General features: G+C 32.5%; 3 protein-coding genes across 4 annotated transcripts in view; 1 reads left to right on the top strand and 2 right to left on the bottom strand.

Annotated features, from left to right (window-relative positions):
* Nucleotides 1-7020: 7020 nt before the first annotated feature.
* On the bottom strand, nt 7021-10351 carry LOC113005616. Of its 2 annotated transcripts, none has more exons than XM_039446027.1 (3): nt 9695-10351; nt 9079-9273; nt 7021-9014 (listed from the first exon to the last, which is right to left on the bottom strand). In XM_039446027.1, the coding sequence occupies exon 3, from the start codon at nt 8161-8163 to the stop codon at nt 7150-7152; it is 1014 nt and encodes a 337-aa protein (XP_039301961.1). In that variant the 5' UTR covers nt 8164-9014; nt 9079-9273; nt 9695-10351; the 3' UTR covers nt 7021-7149. The 2 variants fall into 2 exon arrangements, with proteins under 2 accessions (XP_039301961.1, XP_039301962.1); XM_039446028.1 differs by having other exon boundaries at nt 9695-10350.
* Nucleotides 10352-11724: 1373 nt separating this feature from the next.
* LOC120356971 lies at nt 11725-13427 on the bottom strand. Its single transcript, XM_039446034.1, has 5 exons — nt 13289-13427; nt 12871-12991; nt 12557-12802; nt 12236-12407; nt 11725-12163 (listed from the first exon to the last, which is right to left on the bottom strand). The coding sequence occupies exons 1-5, from the start codon at nt 13310-13312 to the stop codon at nt 12049-12051; spliced, it is 678 nt and encodes a 225-aa protein (XP_039301968.1). The 5' UTR covers nt 13313-13427; the 3' UTR covers nt 11725-12048.
* Nucleotides 13428-15630: 2203 nt separating this feature from the next.
* Nucleotides 15631-20158, top strand: part of LOC105201542 (enhancer of rudimentary homolog) — a 30527-nt gene continuing 25999 nt past the window's right edge. Inside the window, exon 1 of the mRNA XM_039459655.1 lies at nt 15631-15907. Within this exon, the coding sequence (XP_039315589.1) occupies nt 15905-15907 (3 nt within the window). The 5' untranslated portion in view covers nt 15631-15904. The remainder of the gene's footprint in view (nt 15908-20158) is intronic.

Raw genomic sequence — 20158 nt, 5'->3', positions numbered from 1 at the left:
GTTCGAGTGATTAATGCCTATTTCTATCTATGTAGATTAACTTTGATCACAGTTTAACTTACTCTTTATCTTTTTTCAATTCTTAGAACTGAAGAAAGATAAAAAACAAGTTAAACTAAGATTAAAGTTAATCTATGTTGGTGAAAAATAAATAAGTAAAATAAATAAAATAAATCAATAAGTTTTGAGATCTACACAGCACTATTTGCTATATCATTTTTTTCTTAAGAAATAATGTATAATATTAATCATTATAATTCCTTCCTGGTGCATTATTTGTCATGAATATTTAAATTGATCATTATATATACATTATAATTATAGTATTAATTATTATATACACATATATATTAGATATAGATTATTATTATGTACACATACATTATATACAGCAGATTATTATTATATACAGTATCATTTATTTTTATATAATTTTTGTAATAGACGGTATCATTAATATTATAGGGTTGTTTTGTCAATAAATATACAAATCCATGATCTTAATTTGCAATTTTTTTACATTTCTACAGAAAATAAATTTCCCCATAACTGAACAGTTAATAGGAAAACTTCTACATCAAAAGAAGGGTCAATTTCCAAAACGAACTAAAACAATTTGCCTGCACATTGCATTTTTACTCGCCAACAGCCTATGATTACGTAAGAAAAACATTAATAAATGTTCTTCCGCATCAGAACACAATTCGAAAGCGGTTAAGTACAGTTAATAATGAACCGGGAATTTCAATTGATGCAATGAAGCATGTGTCTGAATTATGTAAAAATGCCGAAGCTGAAAGTAAAAAATTATATTTTTCTTTAACATGCGATGAAATGGCAATTAGAAAAACTGATAGAGTTTGATGGAAAAAAATTACAAGGATATGTTGATATTGGAGATAATAGCAATGACTGTAATAACAATACAGAAGCTACAAATGTTCTTGTATTCATGTAGTAGTTAGTAGGCATCAATTCATATTTTAAAATTGTGGTCGCTTATTACTTTATCCATACATTATCGGGCAAAGAAAAAAGTAATATTTTAAGTGACATATTGCACGTTGCAAATTCTTATGGAATTCTAATTCGCAATGTTACTTTTGATGGGGCATCTACAAATATTTCTATGGTGGAACAACTTGGAGCAAAAATTTCAACTTCTCCAGATGAGTTAATAACTCATTTTGAACATCCTGTAACAAGAGAGCCCATAACAGTTATGTTGGATGCAGCTCATATGCTGAAATTAGTAAGAAACACTTTGGCTGCAAAACATTATTTTATAGATAGGAACGAGAACTCAATTACTTGGAAGTACTTCACATTACTTGTGGAAAAACAAGAAGATGAGGGGCTTCATTTAGCAACTAAAATTCGTCGCAATCACATTCATTTTCACTATGAAAAAATGAAAGTTCGACTAGCTGCTCAGGTCTTCAGTTGTAGCGTTGCAAACGCTCTAAAGACCTGTGAAAAAGATTTGAAATTAATACAATTTAAAGGTGCAACACCAACGGCAGAGTTTTGTCAGATAATAAATGATGTATTCGATCTGCTTAACTCAAGAAATTGTCTGACAAAAAATCATACCCAACGAGCAATTTCTGTAGAACATTTGCAAGACATAAAAGTGAAAACGGAAAGTTTTATTGAATACATTGCAAAATTAAAAATAGATACAACACCAATAATTCAGACTAGAAATAAAACAGGTTTTCTAGGATTAATAGTATGTTTAAAAAACGTAATCTTTTTGGCTAAATCTTTGTTTTCAGAAAATTACATGACCTTTTTATTAACATATAAAATGTCTCAAGACCATTTAGAAACATTTTTTTCTTGTATAAGACGTTTTGGTGGATGTAACAACAATCCAACAAGTAGACAGTTCAAAGCAGCTTTAAAAAAACTCCATGCTCATGTCAATGTTAACATTATCTTCAATGGGAATTGTACACCTAAAGATGATACTATCCTTCTCAAAGTTATTACAGACTACACTGATAAGGAAAATAATTGAACGGAAGATTTCATTTGGGATGTGGAACATGATTATACAGTGCAGCCATCAATTACGTTCAGCGAGTATCAAGCAGATGTTCTTGCATATATTGCAGGATTTGTTGCTAAACAGACAGAAAAAAAATTAAGTTGTTATTCGTGCATTGAATGCTTGAAGCAAACACAGGCACCATCCAAACTGCAAACAAGAAAAGCCTATGGCAAATTATTTAATGCATCCAACGATGTAGTAAAAATTTGTAAAGTAGCAGAAAATGTAATACGAATGAATGAAAATATTTTGACGTCTACAAACGTAATAAAAAAACTGATAAATTTAACATTAATAAAACTAAGAATAAATGATTTATTTACTGAAAAGGAACATGCTTTTAATCAAGCTCCATTGATGGATCATAGAAATCAATTGATTCGTATTCTCTTAGAAAAGTTTATCACTCTTCGTATACATCATTATGCTGCTTCTAAGAATAACAAAATTAGACGAATAAGATCTAAATTCACAAAACTTATTTTATTTAAAAATCAATAACATATACCGGGTGTCCCAGACCACCCGTCCCACCCGATTTTTTCGTAAACGCGACATTTTAAAGAAAAATGTTTCAGACAAAAGTTGTAGGGTTTTAAAAGATCTATTTACTGATTTTATCAGTTTGACCTTGGATGGCGTCGCCAAGGTCAGATCAAAATAACATTAACTTTTTTAAATAGGACACCTCATTTTTGGTTCCAGAATCTAATAGCTGGTGTCAAGACCTTTCCAAAACACTATAAGAAAGTTTATTTTTGTTGAGTACTTTCCGAGTTGTGAGGCTTGAAAGTTACGGTGTACTGTTACCTTCAAGCGTCATAACTCGGAAAGTCCTTAACCAAAATAAACTTATTTATAGTGTTTTGGAAAGCTCTCGAAATCGACTACAAGAAAATGCAATGAAAAATATACCTGTTTCAGACCACCCGTCCCATCCTTTTAAAACGTAGGGATGTGCTTGTACAAAAAAATGGCTCAGACAAAATTTGCATGATTTCGAGGGATCAACCTGATGATGATCTTGAATTCGACCTTGAGATCGATCTTGGGCATAAAGGTATAAGTCAAAGTAACATTTTTAAAATGTAAAAACGAAATAATCGGTGCCGCCTGTAGGTATTAGCGTTACCTAAGATGTGCCACGTGTAGGTAACAAGATCGTACTTACACCTTATCGGGGTGCTTTTTTAAGGTGGTTCCCCTCGCCGTCACCTTTGTCGGGGTGCTTTCATAAGGTGGTTCCCCTTGCCGTCACCTTTGTCGGGGTGCTTTTTTAAGGTGGTTCCCCTCGCCGTCACCTTTGTCGGGGTGCTTTCATAAGGTGGTTCCCCTTGCCGTCACCTTTGTCGGGGTGCTTTCATAAGGTGGTTCCCCTTGCCGTCACCTTTGTCGGGGTGCTTTTTTAAGGTGGTTCTCCTCGCCGTCACCTTTGTCGGGGTGCTTTCATAAGGTGGTTCCCCTTGCCGTCACTTTTGTCGGGGTGCTTTCATAAGGTGGTTCCCCTTGCCGTCACCTTTGTCGGGATGCTTTTTTAAGGTGGTTCCCCTCGCCGTCACCTTTGTCGGGGTGCTTTCATAAGGTGGTTCCCCTTGCCGTCACCTTTGTGCATACGCATGTTGTTCAGTCTCGATGTTCAAAATGTCCACCACGTGCATTTATACAGGCTGTTACCCTACTTTGGAAATCATCCGTCGCCCGACGAATTTCGTCAGTATCTAGAGACTGAATGACTTGTCGAATTCTGTTTTTCATATCTTCTGCAGTCGTAGGTCGTTCGCGGTATACAAGGTCTTTTATTCGTCCCCACAAATAATAATCTAAAATTGTAAGGTCCGGTGATCGTGGTGGCCAATTATGTGGACCATGTTTACCTATCCATCGGCCGCGAAATATGCGGTTCAGTTGATGACGAGCAATGACAGACGTGTGGGCGGGACATCCATCCTGTTGAAACCACATATTTAGACGTAATTGGAGTGGAATATCTTCAAGTAAACGTGGAAGTTCGTTTTCGAGTAAATCGGCGTATAAAAAACGGTTTAAATTCTCTTGAAAGAAAAATGGTCCCACGATATGCGTATCAACAATTCCGCACCAAACATTGACTTTCCAGATACGTTGATGATCCATTTCTCGATACCAATGTGGATTCTCTTGTGCCCAATAACGAAAATTATGTGTGTTTATTTCGCCGTCACTTTTAAAGGTGCACTCATCAGAAAATAAAATACTTCTATGGAAATTAGGTAATTGTTGAGTAATCCAATTACAGAATATCAGTCTTTGTCTATGATCGTTCAATGTCATGGCCTGGTGAAGTGACATTCGATATGGATGGAATGAATTTTCACGAAAAATTCGACTGATCGTGCTTCGACTTATTCCACTATCTCTTGCTCGTCGCTTTAAAGAATCATTCGGGGTTACAAAGGCAGATGCAATTACATCAGGTGCTCTTACTGAACGAACTGATCGATGAATTTGCCTTCCCTTATTATGATCCGGCTGAACAATACAATTATTCGACGTTGTAAGCGACTGAAAACTTTGCGCGAATGTGGTGTATGATCGGGATATTCATTTCGCCACATTATTTCAGCTGCTCGAAAACTTCCAGCTCTACCCAAAACTGACATCATTAACGCAGCTTCTTCGTTCGGGTAAGGCATAACTACAAATTACGCTTACGACCGGGTTGCTTATTAGAAAACGTGAATTGGTGACGAGTTGCGTAATATTATGAATTCTAAGCAATGACTTTTAGGAGTGGTATGTAAGGGTGCTTTTTCGTGAAAATTACTTTATTGCTACAATAATCAACATTAAATGAAGATTAATATTAATAAATCAAGAATAAACGGCATCATAGAGCTGTACCGAATGTTAGAGATCTCGGTAATTAGGTATCTTCAAAACTCTACGCGTAGGTACACGCACCGGCAGAAATGGTGTCTCTCGACGCTAGCGCTCGGCTGCCGCACACACGCGGAGCCGCGCTCGTACGTGTGTCTAGGCTGCGCGGCGACGATCGGGGTGCGGGCGGAAAGTGGTGGGAGGCTTTACGATAGTGCATCCTCCTCGCTCGACGCTGGGTCGAGAGAGAAAGCATTATTCGACGTGATACCATGGGCGAAGTCGGTGTCCTCTGCTTATATTTTTCATTGCATATTCTTGTAGCTTATCTCGAGACCTTTCCAAAACATTACAAGAAAGTTTATTTTCGTTGAGTACTTTCCGAGTTGTGAGGCTTGAAAGCTACAGTGTACTGTAGTGCGGGTCCAGCCAGTTAAGGCAAGAGTGGCGTGTGGGTCCAACCAGTTAAGGCAAGTGTGGCGTGTGTCCGGCCAGTTAAGGCAAGAGTGGCTGGACCCACACTACAGTACACTGTAGCTTTCAAGCCTCACAACTCGGAAAGTACTCAACGAAAATAAACTTTCTTGTAATGTTTTGGAAAGGTCTCGAGATAAGCTACAAGAATATGCAATAAAAAGTTAGGTGTTCCATTTAAAAAAGTTAATGTAATTTCGATCTGACCTTGGCGACGCCATCCAAGGTCAAACTGATAAGATCAGTAAATAGATCTTTTTAAACCCTACAACTTTTGTCTGAAACACTTTTTCCTAAAATGCTTAGTTTTCGAGATATTTCGCCGTCCCGGAACTTTTCTCGCACCCTGTATATATATATATATAAAGATCAGCAGAGTTAATTTTTTTATTACTGTTATGCCAGGTGCTTAAATGTTTATTCAATACTTTATTGTTTAAATTTTAATACACAATTTTACATTATATATAGGCTTGTTTTCTGTTCCTGCACTAGACTGCACTAGAACGTTCCTTCTTGCTTTCGCTAACTTTGAAACATCTATCTATTTCATTTTAAGTGTACACTTATTTAGAGAGTTCAGGAACAGAAAACAAACGGTATAATTCAATATTTTGGCACTTTTTCCAATGCTTTTCAATTCCCCTTCATTCTTTTTTCACATTCACTTACATTTTCCTATTTTCTTTCCCTAACCTTACAGAGAGTTTCGTTACAGGGTTGCCAGATTCTCTAGCACTTAAGTCGCCGCCAGAGACCTCTATAGTAGCCCAAAGTCGCCCAATCGAATAAAATAACATTTTTCGCAAAATTGAAAAAAGAATATAATGTATATAGTAGTAAGAATATAATGTATATAGTAGTAATAGTTATCTAAAGGTATTGTATTTTTGTATACAATATTACTGGCCGACAGAAACTTTGGATATATCATTGATACACTGAGGGCCATTTGCACCAACGCCGATTAACTTAATCGCTGATTAGTCTATCGGAATTGACTAATCGTATTTGTCGTTAAGTAAAAACGACAAATGCGATTGGTCAATTCCGATAGATTAATCAGCGATTAAGTTAATCGGCGTTGGTGCAAGTGGCCCTGAGGCTGCGGTCCATTTGACGCTACAAATGCTTCGAAGCGTTTGATTAACTAATCGGAACAATGAATTTTATAATTTGACAAATCGAAGAATACTTCGAAGTATTTGTAGCGTCAAGTGGACCGTAGCCTGAGTCGCCGCCAGCATCTTCATCTCTCTCTCTCTCTCTCTCTCTCTCTCTCTGTCTTTTACCGCTGAATTTTAAACTGTTAATGAGCATTCTAATAATTCTATTAATAAACTGCAACAATTATTACTTTAATTATCTATTTATTGTAGCGACAATTATAACAAACATAAAAATATATATAGCTTTTAACTGATTTTTTTATTTCGTAATTTGTAATGTAACATAGTAAGTATTAGGCTGAATGTACACAGGACACGTCAACGTGTAACGCGTTGACGCGACCTGTGTGCATTCAGCCTTAAGCAATTTATAATGCAATGAAAAGAAATAATTACTTAAACAAAAATAAATTTTATTTTTTATTAATAATTTTTTATTTATATAACCTTTGGTTTATATAGCTTTATCTGTATAATTTGATTTATATAAGTTTATATAGCTTTGGTTTATATAGTTTAATTTAATCCTTAATTCTATATTTCATAATAAAGATAAATTAAATTTCTGTATTAATTTTGGATTAATAATGCTAGTCACAGCTCACAGCAATTTGTTTCATCAGAAGTAAATAATGTTATTGCCAGAAGATCATCATTCGCGTCTGTATTACCATGAAATAATTCTCCGTGCTGCGATTCATTAAACGAGGAATACATCAAAGATGTGAAGCGACAAATCATGTCTTCTGTTGGTTCAAAAGTTTCACAACAAATATGACGAACGTTTAAATAAATGCGTACACGAAGAATTGCCTCCAACATCTTTAAACTCATTTTATTTCGAGATTTTGTTTTTACAGCATTCATTATGCTGAATACTCGTTCCACAACAGCATTGCTTAGTGGAAGGACTAGAAGACGTAGGGCAAACTCAGCCAACTCTCTTAATGGAAAGAGTCCTCCAGCGTTTTTTAAGTAATAAAGCTTAGACCAAAACGTGACAGCATCAGGTTCATTATTTTCAGGACAAATATCGAGCATTTTTAGTATTCCAAGAGACACCCACTGATTTTCGAGCAGTTCTAAATCTTCCATTTTTTCAACAAGCTCAAGAGGCAAGTCATTAAATTTAGGCCTAACAGATATAACGAGAGCAGTAGCAGGACAGAAAAATCGTAATTTTTCTATTGTCTCTACATTGTTAGGAAGTCTGTTCACCAATTCTTTAACCAGAACCTGCAGGAATTCTGCGCATCTCTGTTTCACGGGCAATATAATATCCTCAGGCAAAGCTAAAGCAGCAGAAAGGGTTTGAAAAGCTTCTCCTAAGTAAACCCTATCTTTAGGTAGAAGTTTTTCTTCTTGCGATAAAGCGTCATTAAGCATTTCCAGCTCGGACTTACGAAGAATGCTCATAGGCCGACTTTCTTTCATTGCCTCTGGTCGTACTATTCTTGAGGCTATCGAAAATATTAAGGTGCGCAAATCGGCATGAATTTTAGTAATGTCACCATTAGATGCTTGAAAAATAGTGTTTATAACGGTTATATCACGCAGTATTGGTCTTAAGAAAACTAAGTACAATCTATGAATGGGATCGTTGTACATAGATGCCAATGTCCGTGCTGTGTAGCATTTCTCTCTTGCTCTTATTTCAAAATGGCACTTTAAAGCGTCCCATTGATCCAATGTGGTCTTTACAGCGCCGTACCACGACAACCACCGTGTATTTGCCAGTTGTACAAGACAGGGTGGCTCTTCTCCACAGTTCAAAGTCTGGTACAGTTCCTTGTATTGTTGCTTTCTTAAAGCACTGTGCGAAAACCAGTTTCTTGACTCTCAAATTAAAAACTCAAGTGAAGAAGGAAGCTTATCACATGCCTTACTTGCGCATATATCAATGGAGTGACAGATGCACTTCAATAAAATTAATTGTGGTACGTGTCTGTCACGCAGCAATGTATATAAGCTGTGATTTACCCCCCATAAGTTGGAAGCTCCATCAGTACCGATTCCAACAAGTCGTGCAATAGGAAGTTTAATACATTCGAGAAATGAGGTAAACGCTGTGTATAAATCTTCTGCACTTGTTCTGGGTACCTCTACTAATCCCAAAAAATCGGTTATCATTTCTCTCAAAGAATGACTAAAGTATTTAATGCAGAATGCCATATACTTATGAACCGAAACATCAGTAGACTCGTCAACAATGATGGAATATGATGAATTTCCAACATCTTCTACTAATGTCTTTAGTAAACTCGGCGAAATAACATGCGCAATCAATTTGGAACATTTGGTTTTATGGAGCTGCAAGTTTTCAAATTTGCTTCCTCTACCACCCAGTGATTTTAATAATATACCTAAATGATCTGTACTCTTTACAGCAGAATGACAAGCAATGTACATTGCAAGCTTGATGTCTATCGCTTTTTGATTCGCATTTGCTTGAGAAAATCCTATATTTAAAAACATTATTATTATAGCGATGTAATAAAGTCAATTATGCATTACATTACCTACCGAAATTGCTCAAAATTGGCTGCATCTGCTGTCGTAAATTCTTAGGCAAAAGTTTTTCTCTGGCACTGTGCATACTAGTGCCTTTATGCTTGTTTAAATCTGTCTTATGAGCACGAAGGTTTACTTTGCACAACTTACAATATGCTTGCCCCTTTCCATTATTTATATCAGCCTCTGAACTTTTTGTAAGCCAATCTATGAAAATTTTAATCAAAAAAATAGATTAATAAATTATTTTTAAAAAGCAATAAATTAAATTATTTCTAATAAACAAAATCTTCCTATTAAGGTTGTTACTTTTGACATAATTATTCAAAAGTCACTTTAGATACAATTCTTAATGTATATTATATATTATATATATAATTAGAATAAAATAAAAATAGAAGCAATTGTAGAATATAATAATATATAATATATCAATAATCAATATATTAATCAAATATATAATTAATAATCAATAATTAATAATTAATATAATATACAAATATTATTTATTTATAATTTTTAAATTTACAAATAATTATTTACAGATACGCGAGATATTCATGATAACGCAAGCAACAAAGGTTATAAATAAAAAATAGATTTGTGAATCATTTATTAACCTACTTACCTTTGGCCCAGTTTTCTTTTTCCAACTCTACATTGTAATTTTTTTCATATTTTTCCCATTTACCCATTTCCAAATTAAATATATAAAATCTTAATCTTATCTAAATATTCGCGCTACAGAATAGTTTAGTACAGATACTTTGTGTTTGTTCGGCTTGTCGGCCTGACTAGGGAGACGTGAAGTTAGACGGGTATTGTGTATTGTCGAATAGAGTCCTATATAAAGAGAGAAGCGACATCAAACCCCCACCACAACCTTCAGTATCCAATTGAGTCCTCCACCACCATTTTGGGACCGCTTTAACGTCATCAAACACCATTCGTATCATTCTGCAAACAGCTGTGGTCACAATATTGCTGCTCGCTTAGACAATCAAGTATCAATTAGATTACCAATCAGAGTTTCGGACATCAATGTCGCTTCTCTCTTTATATAGGACTCTATTGTCGAGTATACATAAGTCTACCATGCAGTATACAGAAATATGATTGACTTGGGATGCATTCAAATGCCCGATTCCTAATTGAGTCATAGAGTCCCTAGAAGTAGAGAGTCTGGACATCTGCCCCTAAAATGTCGATGATGAATATGTCGGTGTATGTACGTGAGCTTTATGTGTGTGTATAGGCGTGTTTTCTATTCCTGCACTAGACTGCACTGGAACGTTCTTTCTTGCTTTCGCTAACTTTGAAATATCTATCTATTTCATTTTAAGTGTACACTTATTTAGAGAGTTCAGGAACAGAAAACAAACGGTATGTTTATCATTGTGTGCACTTGACGTGTTGAATGCTGTTATCGCATTGGCTAAAGAGGATTAAACAGGGATCCGTATTGGTGTTGCCATTTTAGGTGCACAATCACGTGCATCCAATCACGTGGAACCCCGAGATGTCCAGACTCTCTACTTCTAGGGACTCTATTGAGTCAAACATCAAAGCGCTTCTAGCGGCAATCTAGTAAATCTACAATGCGCGAAATTTAAAACTTAACCTATAACATAAAAAAGTACTGCGTGTAACCCACAAATAATTTTTTTCTGTTCTTTTATAGCGATAGCCCAAAACTACCCAAAGAAAATCGCTTATCGCCCAATCGGCGATATATCGCCAAACCATATTTTTTGTCGCCGCGCGAGGCTCTCGAGTAGCCCAATTGGCGACTTATCGCCCAATCTGGCAACCCTGATTTCGTTACCTTTACTGTACCCCCACGCGCGTCATTAGACAAAGACAGAATAGTGGTCCAAAGCTTGCTATCTCTTTCTAGTTTTTCACGCCCCCACTCCTCGAATGCTCGGTCTATAGATCCTATGTCTATGGAATACACCCACAGTAGTGGAATTCTGTAACTCCTTAGCGACAATTCGGTATCGTTACAGCGTCGTTGCGCAGATATTATATATGGTAGAAAAGCTGCGCAACGACACATAACGATATCCCTAGCTGTCGTTAAAGGTGCGAATTCATACAGCGATAAATCGCTGGCGACTTTCCCCTTCTACCTCGATTTTCCCTTTCTACACATACTTGTGCCGAATCCGTCGACAAATCGTCAGAAGTTCAACTTGGTTGAACTTTAGCGACAAGTCGACACAATCGTGAGCAGTATGGAATCTTCAAATACTAGTTTAGGAACGGATACGTGAAAAAAGCTATGATCCTGACGGTCTTTTAAGTATGGAGCTACCCAATACTGCTTCTTTTTGTAATGCCGTTTCTCTTGTGTTTTTTGTAATTCCAACATTATAGCAGTTGTAATCACTATTTGTCGCTTTTTAATTGCTCTTGCTACTGCTGTTCCCAAAATATTTGCGCATTCAGCAGAATACACCTTATTTGAACGTATTGTCACTTTCATTTTTCTTCACTTTTCAATTTCTATTAAAAATAATATTTATTACTCTGTAATTATTAACTAATAATTTACTGAGTTGATTGCGCCTATTGCGCCTTTTGCAATCAACTCAGTAAATTATTAGTTAATAATTACAGATTAATAAGTATTATTTTTAATAAAAATAACACTTATTTTATTTTATACTTTTTTAATACTTTTTTTTATATTTATTGTATTTTTAGTCGCTAGCGATTTGTCGCCACATGAATATGTACTGGGAGAAAAGCGACAGATACTTGACGCTGGCGTTACTTTTCCCCCACTTCTTCCAAGTCGCCAGCGATTTATCGCTGCATGAATTCGCAGCTTAAAAGGTGCCTACTGATGGACGCGGCAAATGCCGCGCGCGGCAACGCGGCAGTTCAGAAAGAACTAGATTCTAGGGGCTTCTAATTCCATGACGCCAGCCGCGTGAACGCGGCGTTGTTGCATTTGCCGCGTCCATCGTAGGCACCTTAACCTCTATTCGCATCGTTGACTTCCTCATCCTGAGCTTCCACATCGCCATGAGCTTCTTGAGCGTCGTTAATGAGATCAATGGATTCATTAATTGTTATATTTGAAACTGTCCTGAAATACAATGAAATGGAATATATTGATATTAACTATCTCCAGTATTTCAATGAATGCTTTTGTGATTACTGTTTTTGCAGATAAGTGTCCCGTAGGAAAGACATCGAGTCATAATATTGCCACTTTTTACGTGATGGCTTACTTCCTGAGCCACTTGGTAACTTCTCAAGAGAGACGATTTTCATAAAACGATCTCTCAAGTTTTTCCACTTTTTTTTTACGTCGTCGACAGAACATTCGCCTGTAATAATAAAATCATACATTTTGTACTATTATATATCATTTTAATTCTATACAGTTTTCATAAATAATTATCTTCCTTTCCTTCTTTCTCAACATACACACACACGTGTGTGTGTGTGTATGTGTGTGTATGTTATACATACGTACCATTTGTCGCATCAGCTACTTCCATCCAAAGCTGTTGTACAGTTCGTCTATCACGTTTTGTTATATTTATTCTTTGGTTCCATAATAGCGGTCGTGCCGACACTTCTGCTATTATGATTTCATCTACGTTTTGTTCTGTGTTTGATGTAAGCGGTTCTTGATCTGTCGGAGGATGTGATTCCATCACCAACACTCCATCCTGATCATCTTCGTCAATCGCACTGCGCCGTACAATGCTTCCATCCTCTACAAGATATTTAATTTGTTACATTCGCTAAAATAATTTTACATCATTCATTTCACCTTTTACTTACCACATTGGGGATACAAATACAAATTTTCATCGCTAACAATTGTGGGATAATTCTTTAAACATTCATGGGCATGTGTATCTTCTTCAAGAATTATCTCGCACATTCCGCATGTATATACTTTCTATAATAACAAAAATATTAATTATATCACCAATGTCATTCAAAAGTTCGGTTCCAAGTCATAAATGTTTATAAGAATTGAAATAGATGATTTATTTGCACATACTATCATACAATTTTGTTTTCGAAAACATGTAAAACATATGTACTTAACCTCCAATCTTGATGATTATAATAAATCATATGTATATTACTTAATTGCATTAATATATTACTTCCTTAATTGCTATCTTAACATTTTTGTATAAAACTCCATATTACACACAAATATAGAATACAAATATAAACATCTACTAACCTTTGGAATCTCCATTTCGGCCATCGTTATAATCTTTCAAATTTCGCTGTAGTAATCACTTTTGCGATGCCGCGAGTGAAGTTGGATTAATCCAACTTCACTTGCGGCATCGCAGTGGTTCAGAAGCCCCTAGAATCTAGTTCTTTCTGAACTGCCGCGTTGCCGCGCGCGGCATTTGCCGCGTCCATTAGTAGGCACCTTAAGGGTGCAGTCCCATGGAGCGTATCAGGCGTATCGCGGATTGCGCGTATCGAAAATCTGACCAATCGCGAACGTTCCGCTGCTTTCGGTACGTGAACGTTTTGTTCCTACGGTCCCATGAAGCGGAATTTGCGTAAGCGTATTAAGCGGATGCTCAATCACGAAACGAATTTTGTTATTTCTCTCATCTAAACAGTCTTGTGATTGGTGAACCGCTGATCCGCTTAAGCGAATTCCGCTTCATGGGACCGTAGGAACAAAAGCAGACGGAAGAATAGTAGAATATTCACGGTATATATAAAGTGAATTTTATTTAATTTATTAATTTATTTAGTATAAGTAAATAAAACATTTGACTTTTAACAGGTGCAGAATGAAATCGAAAACAATATTGCTTTCAATTGCTTTATTAATAAAACGTTTAAAACGAATAAATTACGATGTTTTTACCAGGCATGAAATACATCGTAAAATTATTAATCTTTATGCGCTTTATTATTAAGCATTAAAAAACGAGAGAAAAATTGCGCATAAAGGAAAACGGAAATATTGGGTCAGACCAATATTTGTAATTTGCAATTTGTAATTTGCAATTCATAATACAATATTTATATCCGTATTTATATTAAACTGAAATAATCAGTGTAGACTAATCAAAAATATGCTTCGTCAAATTCTAAACTAACCTTAAAATATTATAATTAATAAGTATTACAAAAATAATATTTTAAAATGCTATATGCTACTCACAGGACTTATATTTCCTTTGTTCATAATTGTTTTAATTGTATCAATTCTAAACTAACCTTAAAATATTATAATTAATAAGTATTACAAAAATAATATTTTAAAATGCTATATGCTACTCACAGGACTTATATTTCCTTTGTTCATAATTGTTTTAATTGTATCAATTACAAGAAACTGCTATTTTTCTTTATGTTAACCTCAATCCGCTCTGATCCGCTCGATTGAATACGCTAAAGAATAACTTCGGCGGAACGGCAGCGAACCAAGAACAGCGGAAGCAGCGGAACGTTCGCGATTGGTCAGATTTTCGATACGCGCAATCCGCGATACGCCTGATACGCTCCATGGGACTGCACCCTAAGAGTTACAGAGGGTGTATTCCGAAAGTTCTATCAAAAATATCCCTTTTAATAATAGAGTTGGTAACGCTGTAACTAACTACGCTGTGTTCCGTAATAAAAGTTGAGTTTGTGATTTTGTTGCTTGCAGAGACTATCGGAGAAGTTAGTTTAATTTCTTGTAATTTAATTATTTATAAAATAATTTTAATGACGTTTTATTTATTAAAATAATTCTAATCATGTATTATTAAAATAATAATTACTAACAATTATTTTTATTTCAAAATAGGAATTAAGCAGAAGATGGATTTCCAAAAATTCCGTGAAGCTAAAAGTTGCAAATTTTGATTAATTTAAAATTATTAATTGTAAGTAAATTAGATTATATCCGTTTGTGTGCACTAATAGTGTATGATAAAATTTATTCTGTTTAAATAGTTGGAGAACCTACACTAGCTTTATAGCTAGCATGCTTATAAATGTTAGACTTTTATTAAATATTATCATAATATAATTTCATACTTATTTCATACAAAATCAAATAACTGTAAGATTATAAAAAAATAATATTAATATTGGCAATATAAAAAAATTTATCCTACAAACTTTGCAGTTAATTTTCAGTCTTTGGAAGTTCTTGTGCTTTTCAATTCTTATTTTTAAATCAAAATTATTGTCAGTAAATAATATTTTAATCAATAATACATGATAACAATTATTTTATAAATAATTAAAATACAAGAAATTAAACTAACTTCTTTGTTAATTTTTGCAAGCCAACAATAATCACAAATTTAACTTACATTACGGAACACAGCGTAGTTAGTTACAGTGCTACCAACTTTATAATTGAAAAGACTGTTTTCAATAGAACTTTCGGAATACACCCAGAGAATCCCGCTACAGCGTAGTTAGTTACAGTGTTACCAACTTTATTATTAAAAGGGATATTTTCGATAGAACTTTCGGAATACACCCCAAATTCCATGGGCGTGTATAGCTTCTCATTGGCTGACTGTTGATGCGCAAGAGCATACTGTTTTTTGTCTTCCATTATGCTGTAACCGTTTTTATTGTACAATAGCACCTCATATATACGCATTATCGAAGAATTTAAGTAATGTTATTTGTAGACAATAAGACAATTGCATCTTATAGATATAACGTTGCAATTTTCTCACGTTTATTTTCGACAAGTTTCTTTTCTAAACTTTCAAAGCTTTTCAAAGGAAGTATCATTCAATTTTGTCTGGATTGTTGCTTACGAAAATTGTTCGATTAACCATTTTATGATCGATACCTCACTGATAGCGTATAATTAAAAATGGTAAGCAGTTTTATCGCTTGATTATAAATCCTTCGTTATGCATTTGTTTCTAAAATCCATCTTTATTCAGCGATTATGTACTTTTTTATTTGTCAGCAATAACATCAATCTAACCTAAGATTTACATTTTCATATACTTATTGTTAACTTATTACAATAATTTGAAAAGTATAATTTTGAACTGTTCGCGAAATTTCTATATTTACAAATATATTATCGCAATGTGTGATTTATTATTAGTAAATAATTAGTAAATGAACAATGATGCATAAACGTAATAAATTTCAATGAATTTGTATTAGAGAGATATTTAAAATGTGATTTTGCAATAATGTTAAATGCTATGATCAGTTGTTTATACTAACCTAAAAAACAAAATTTCAGAAAATGTGTTTGAAATTGATATGATGAGTATTATTTAAATTTAAATAAAAAACTAAATTATTGTTTTATTTGATATTGTTGACTTGTTAATCATAATTGAATTTTTATATAAAATTAAATTTATTAGGAGCAATAATATTTTATGAATGAGAACAAATTCTCTTGTTTACTTATATAATAAATCATATATTTAATTTTAGATTTATAAACTTTTCCTATATTATTACTGCAATTATTTATAGTATAAATACAATCCTATTTTAATCCAATAAAATTTTTCTAAAATAATTGATACAATACAATGTGTGTTTTAGAAAGTATAAGTTTTGAAGATATATTTTGAAGATGTAGTTTATTCTATGTAGTAACAAAAAAAAAAGAAAAATATGAAGATTACCATTTTTTGATGAAATATGAGTTTTTATATATAATTCCTAAATTTATTCTACATATAAAAGTATTCAGATGAAATGATTGAAATATCAATAGTTTCCAAGCAAAAGTATTTTTCTGTCATTTCTCTGTAAATTTTTCTGCAAAAGACCCTGCGCAAAATCATGAGTTTTTGGCCCTTGATGAAATTTGACTGAATAAAACTTTAGTATAGGCACAAAACTTTAAAATAACTAATTTTTTTGTCAGATGTTTAAAAAGTGTTGTATATCATGGTTATTTTAATTATGCTCCAAATCAATCTTTGTAATAAATGAAGAGACTTTTAATAATAATATATGATTTATACATAAAAATAGAATATTTTCTATGTATGTATTTTTGTCTGTGCATATATATGTATTTGTATATGGGGGGGGGGTGTAGAGAGTAGTATGTACTATTTGGCTCTAAAAACACATTTTAAAGTATTAAGTAATGAGAAGTAAACATTCTTATTTTTACTGATTAACTGAACCATTTATTCACACACACACACACACACACACACACACACACACACACACACACACACACACACACACATACACACACGCGCACACTCCAAATCAAATTTAAATACAAACTGCTAATTCTGTTTAATTTACATGAGTTTCTTTGCCTCTTACGCTTCGAGGTGCTCAATTTATTTTATTGTATATAAAAAATTATATATAGAGAAGAAGAGGGTATTATGGCTACTGTCAACAATATGGCTATCCCTATTATTTTCGTTATTAGGTGACATATTACAACAATTGCTTATGGAGCTATTTATAGGAGATCCGCCGTTTTTTAATGATGCTAATATGCCAATATGTAATGACTGACAATTGTTATAAAGTATTTTTACTTTTACACTTCTAAAGTTTTTCAAGGTACACTTTTAATCTTTAATTACATATATTTCCTCATTATTTTTAAGTGTGTTGAGTGTATTATCACACAAAGGTACATACACTTGAGTGTTTATTTGTTGTTTAACTTTTTATTTGGCCATATACACTTGAGTTATCCAAAGTTAAAACAATAACATGAAATTTTGTTATGATTTTTTAAGCGAAATTCTTGTATCGAAATATTTCTTCAACAAATTGATTGTCATTCTAAAGAGCGGTGTTGAAACTTTAAAGTCATTATTTTATACTTGTTTAATGTTAAACACGGATAAAATAATATTTTAAATAAAATTTTTAATGGTATTTCTAAAGTTTTTGAATGAAGGAAAATTCTAAACAATGGATAATTAAAAATATATAATTTTGTATTAAGGTACTGTGTTACTTTTAAATTAATTTTTTAAAATTATTTTTATTGATAGCCATATTACAAATATTTTTTTTTTTTATCGATGATGCAGTGCATTATTTTTTTATAAATCACGTCCTAAATAATAAATATTTTATTACTTTGAGTCTAGAATTTGTCAAACAACACTCTGATGAATGTAATCGTTCAAGTTTCAATAGAAACTATTAATTATAAACAATAAAATGAAAATGGGTGCCATATTAGCCTCTTCTCTTCTATATATATTTTCTTATTTTTTAATAATATTAATATTTTGTATATGTGTTTATTTGTGTTAAATATTGTTTAACTGCCATAATATAGTCATTTTTAAAATATTTGTTTTAAATGCGTGTTTAATGGCTAAATAGTAGCATATTTGTCATGCCGACACAAAAAACACAAGCACGCACATACATATACATACATATGAATATTATTATTATTATAACAAAATAAGTAAATATATATATATACATTATTTTTTATATAAAAAAGTAAGTAAAGCACCTCGAATCATGAAAGACAAAGAGATTCACGTAAATCAAGCAGAATTAGCAATTTGTATTTAATTGCAGTTTTGTTTGCGCGCGCGCGTGCATGCGTGCGTGAATAAATGGCTGAGTGATTGAAAATAAAAATGTTTACTTCTTATTGTTCAATATTTTGAAATATGTGCTTTTAGAGCCAACTAATACATACTCTCCTTACGTACTTCCCCATCATTCACATTCGCAAACAAAAATACATACATACATAGAAAATATTCTTATATATGTATGAATCGGATATTATTATTTAAAGTTTATTTATTACAAAGGTTGATTTGAATCATTATTGAAATAATCATGAAATACAGCACTTGAAATGTCTGTAACAAAAAACTAGTCATTTTAAAGTTTTATGCCTTGGAAACTTGATCATTAAGTCAAGTTTTACCTGGAATCAAAATCCCATGACTTTGTGTAGGGTCCTTAATCTGTGTAAAAAAAATTTTACATATATAAACAATATTTCTTTATTATTTCATATAATTTACAAATAAAATATTAATTTTTTTTATAATCCATATTGTATTTTTATTATTTAGAATAATCTAATTTAACTTTAACGACGTTGTTTATATTAAATTAGTATATTGTAATTTTAAAAAAAGTAATATAAATTTGAAATTATTAGAGATATATCAAAACGTTTCAGATAAAATGGAGCTATGAGGGGGATGTATTTTGGTCACATTTTTTCTTAGTAAAGGCGTCAAAAATATATAGAAAACACCACAATTCCTTTTAATAAAATTAAACGATTTTTTACATAATATGATTCGTCTAATTATTCTGCATGTAAAAGTATTGAGGTAAAATTATTGAAAAATCAATAGTTTATGAGAATAAATCAATATTTCATATATTAGTATTTTATTGTACCGTATTTTAACATAAAATGTAAAATATTTTGTAAACTATTGATTTATTATTATTTTTATAATAACCTTAATATTTTTATGCACAGAATAATGAGATGAATTAATTGATATAAAGAAAACACCGTTAATTTTTTAATACAATATATATAACTCTATAATGCAAATTGCTTAACTTTTTTGGAAAGCAACTCTGTTTTCTTTATTTTAATTGATTTATCTCATTATTTTGTACATAAAAGCATTAAGGTACAATTTAAAAAAAATCAATAGTTTATGTGATATTTTGTATTTTATGACAAAATATGTCAAAGTAATGTATGAAAAATAACTTGTAAATAATTAATTTTTTTTAGAAACCTACTTATTTTTATAAACAGAATAATTAGAGAGCAATATAAATATTTAAGCTTAAATATTGGTGTTTTTAATCATATTTACTATTTTTTATGGCCAAAATAAATTTTTTTCCATTTTGTTTACACTACTTTAAAGTATTATTTCTTACCTATAATATAACTTTATATATTTTTTTTATATGAATAATTAGCATATTATAAGTCATGAAACTGAACAATTATACAAAAATATAATTTGGAAACTTTTTTGGGAATAAATAGTAATAAGTATTTTTTAATGGTGAAATTAGCCCATTACTTCAAGTTTCCAAATAGATCATTATTTAAACTTATGATTTAATAATATCCTAACTATATATGGTG

Source organism: Solenopsis invicta, chromosome 2 (genome assembly GCF_016802725.1).
Source record: "Solenopsis invicta isolate M01_SB chromosome 2, UNIL_Sinv_3.0, whole genome shotgun sequence".
NCBI lineage: Eukaryota > Metazoa > Arthropoda > Insecta > Hymenoptera > Formicidae > Solenopsis > Solenopsis invicta.
The sequence above is the reverse complement of the archived record's forward strand: the minus strand, read 5'-3'. Positions and strand labels throughout refer to the sequence as shown.

What these genes read in the sequence shown, in the direction of transcription:
- LOC113005616 (XM_039446027.1), bottom strand. Translation starts at nt 8,163, where the DNA reads ATGTACAACGATCCCATTCATAGATTGTACTTAGTTTTCTTAAGACCA.
- LOC120356971 (XM_039446034.1), bottom strand. Translation starts at nt 13,312, where the DNA reads ATGGCCGAAATGGAGATTCCAAAG. An exon ending in GTATTTGTATCCCCAATGTG is followed by an intron (nt 12,803 to 12,870) that starts GTAAGTAAAAGG and finishes AATATCTTGTAG; the next exon opens with AGGATGGAAGCATTGTACGG. An exon ending in GACACTTATCTGCAAAAACA is followed by an intron (nt 12,164 to 12,235) that starts GTAATCACAAAA and finishes ATTGTATTTCAG; the next exon opens with GACAGTTTCAAATATAACAA.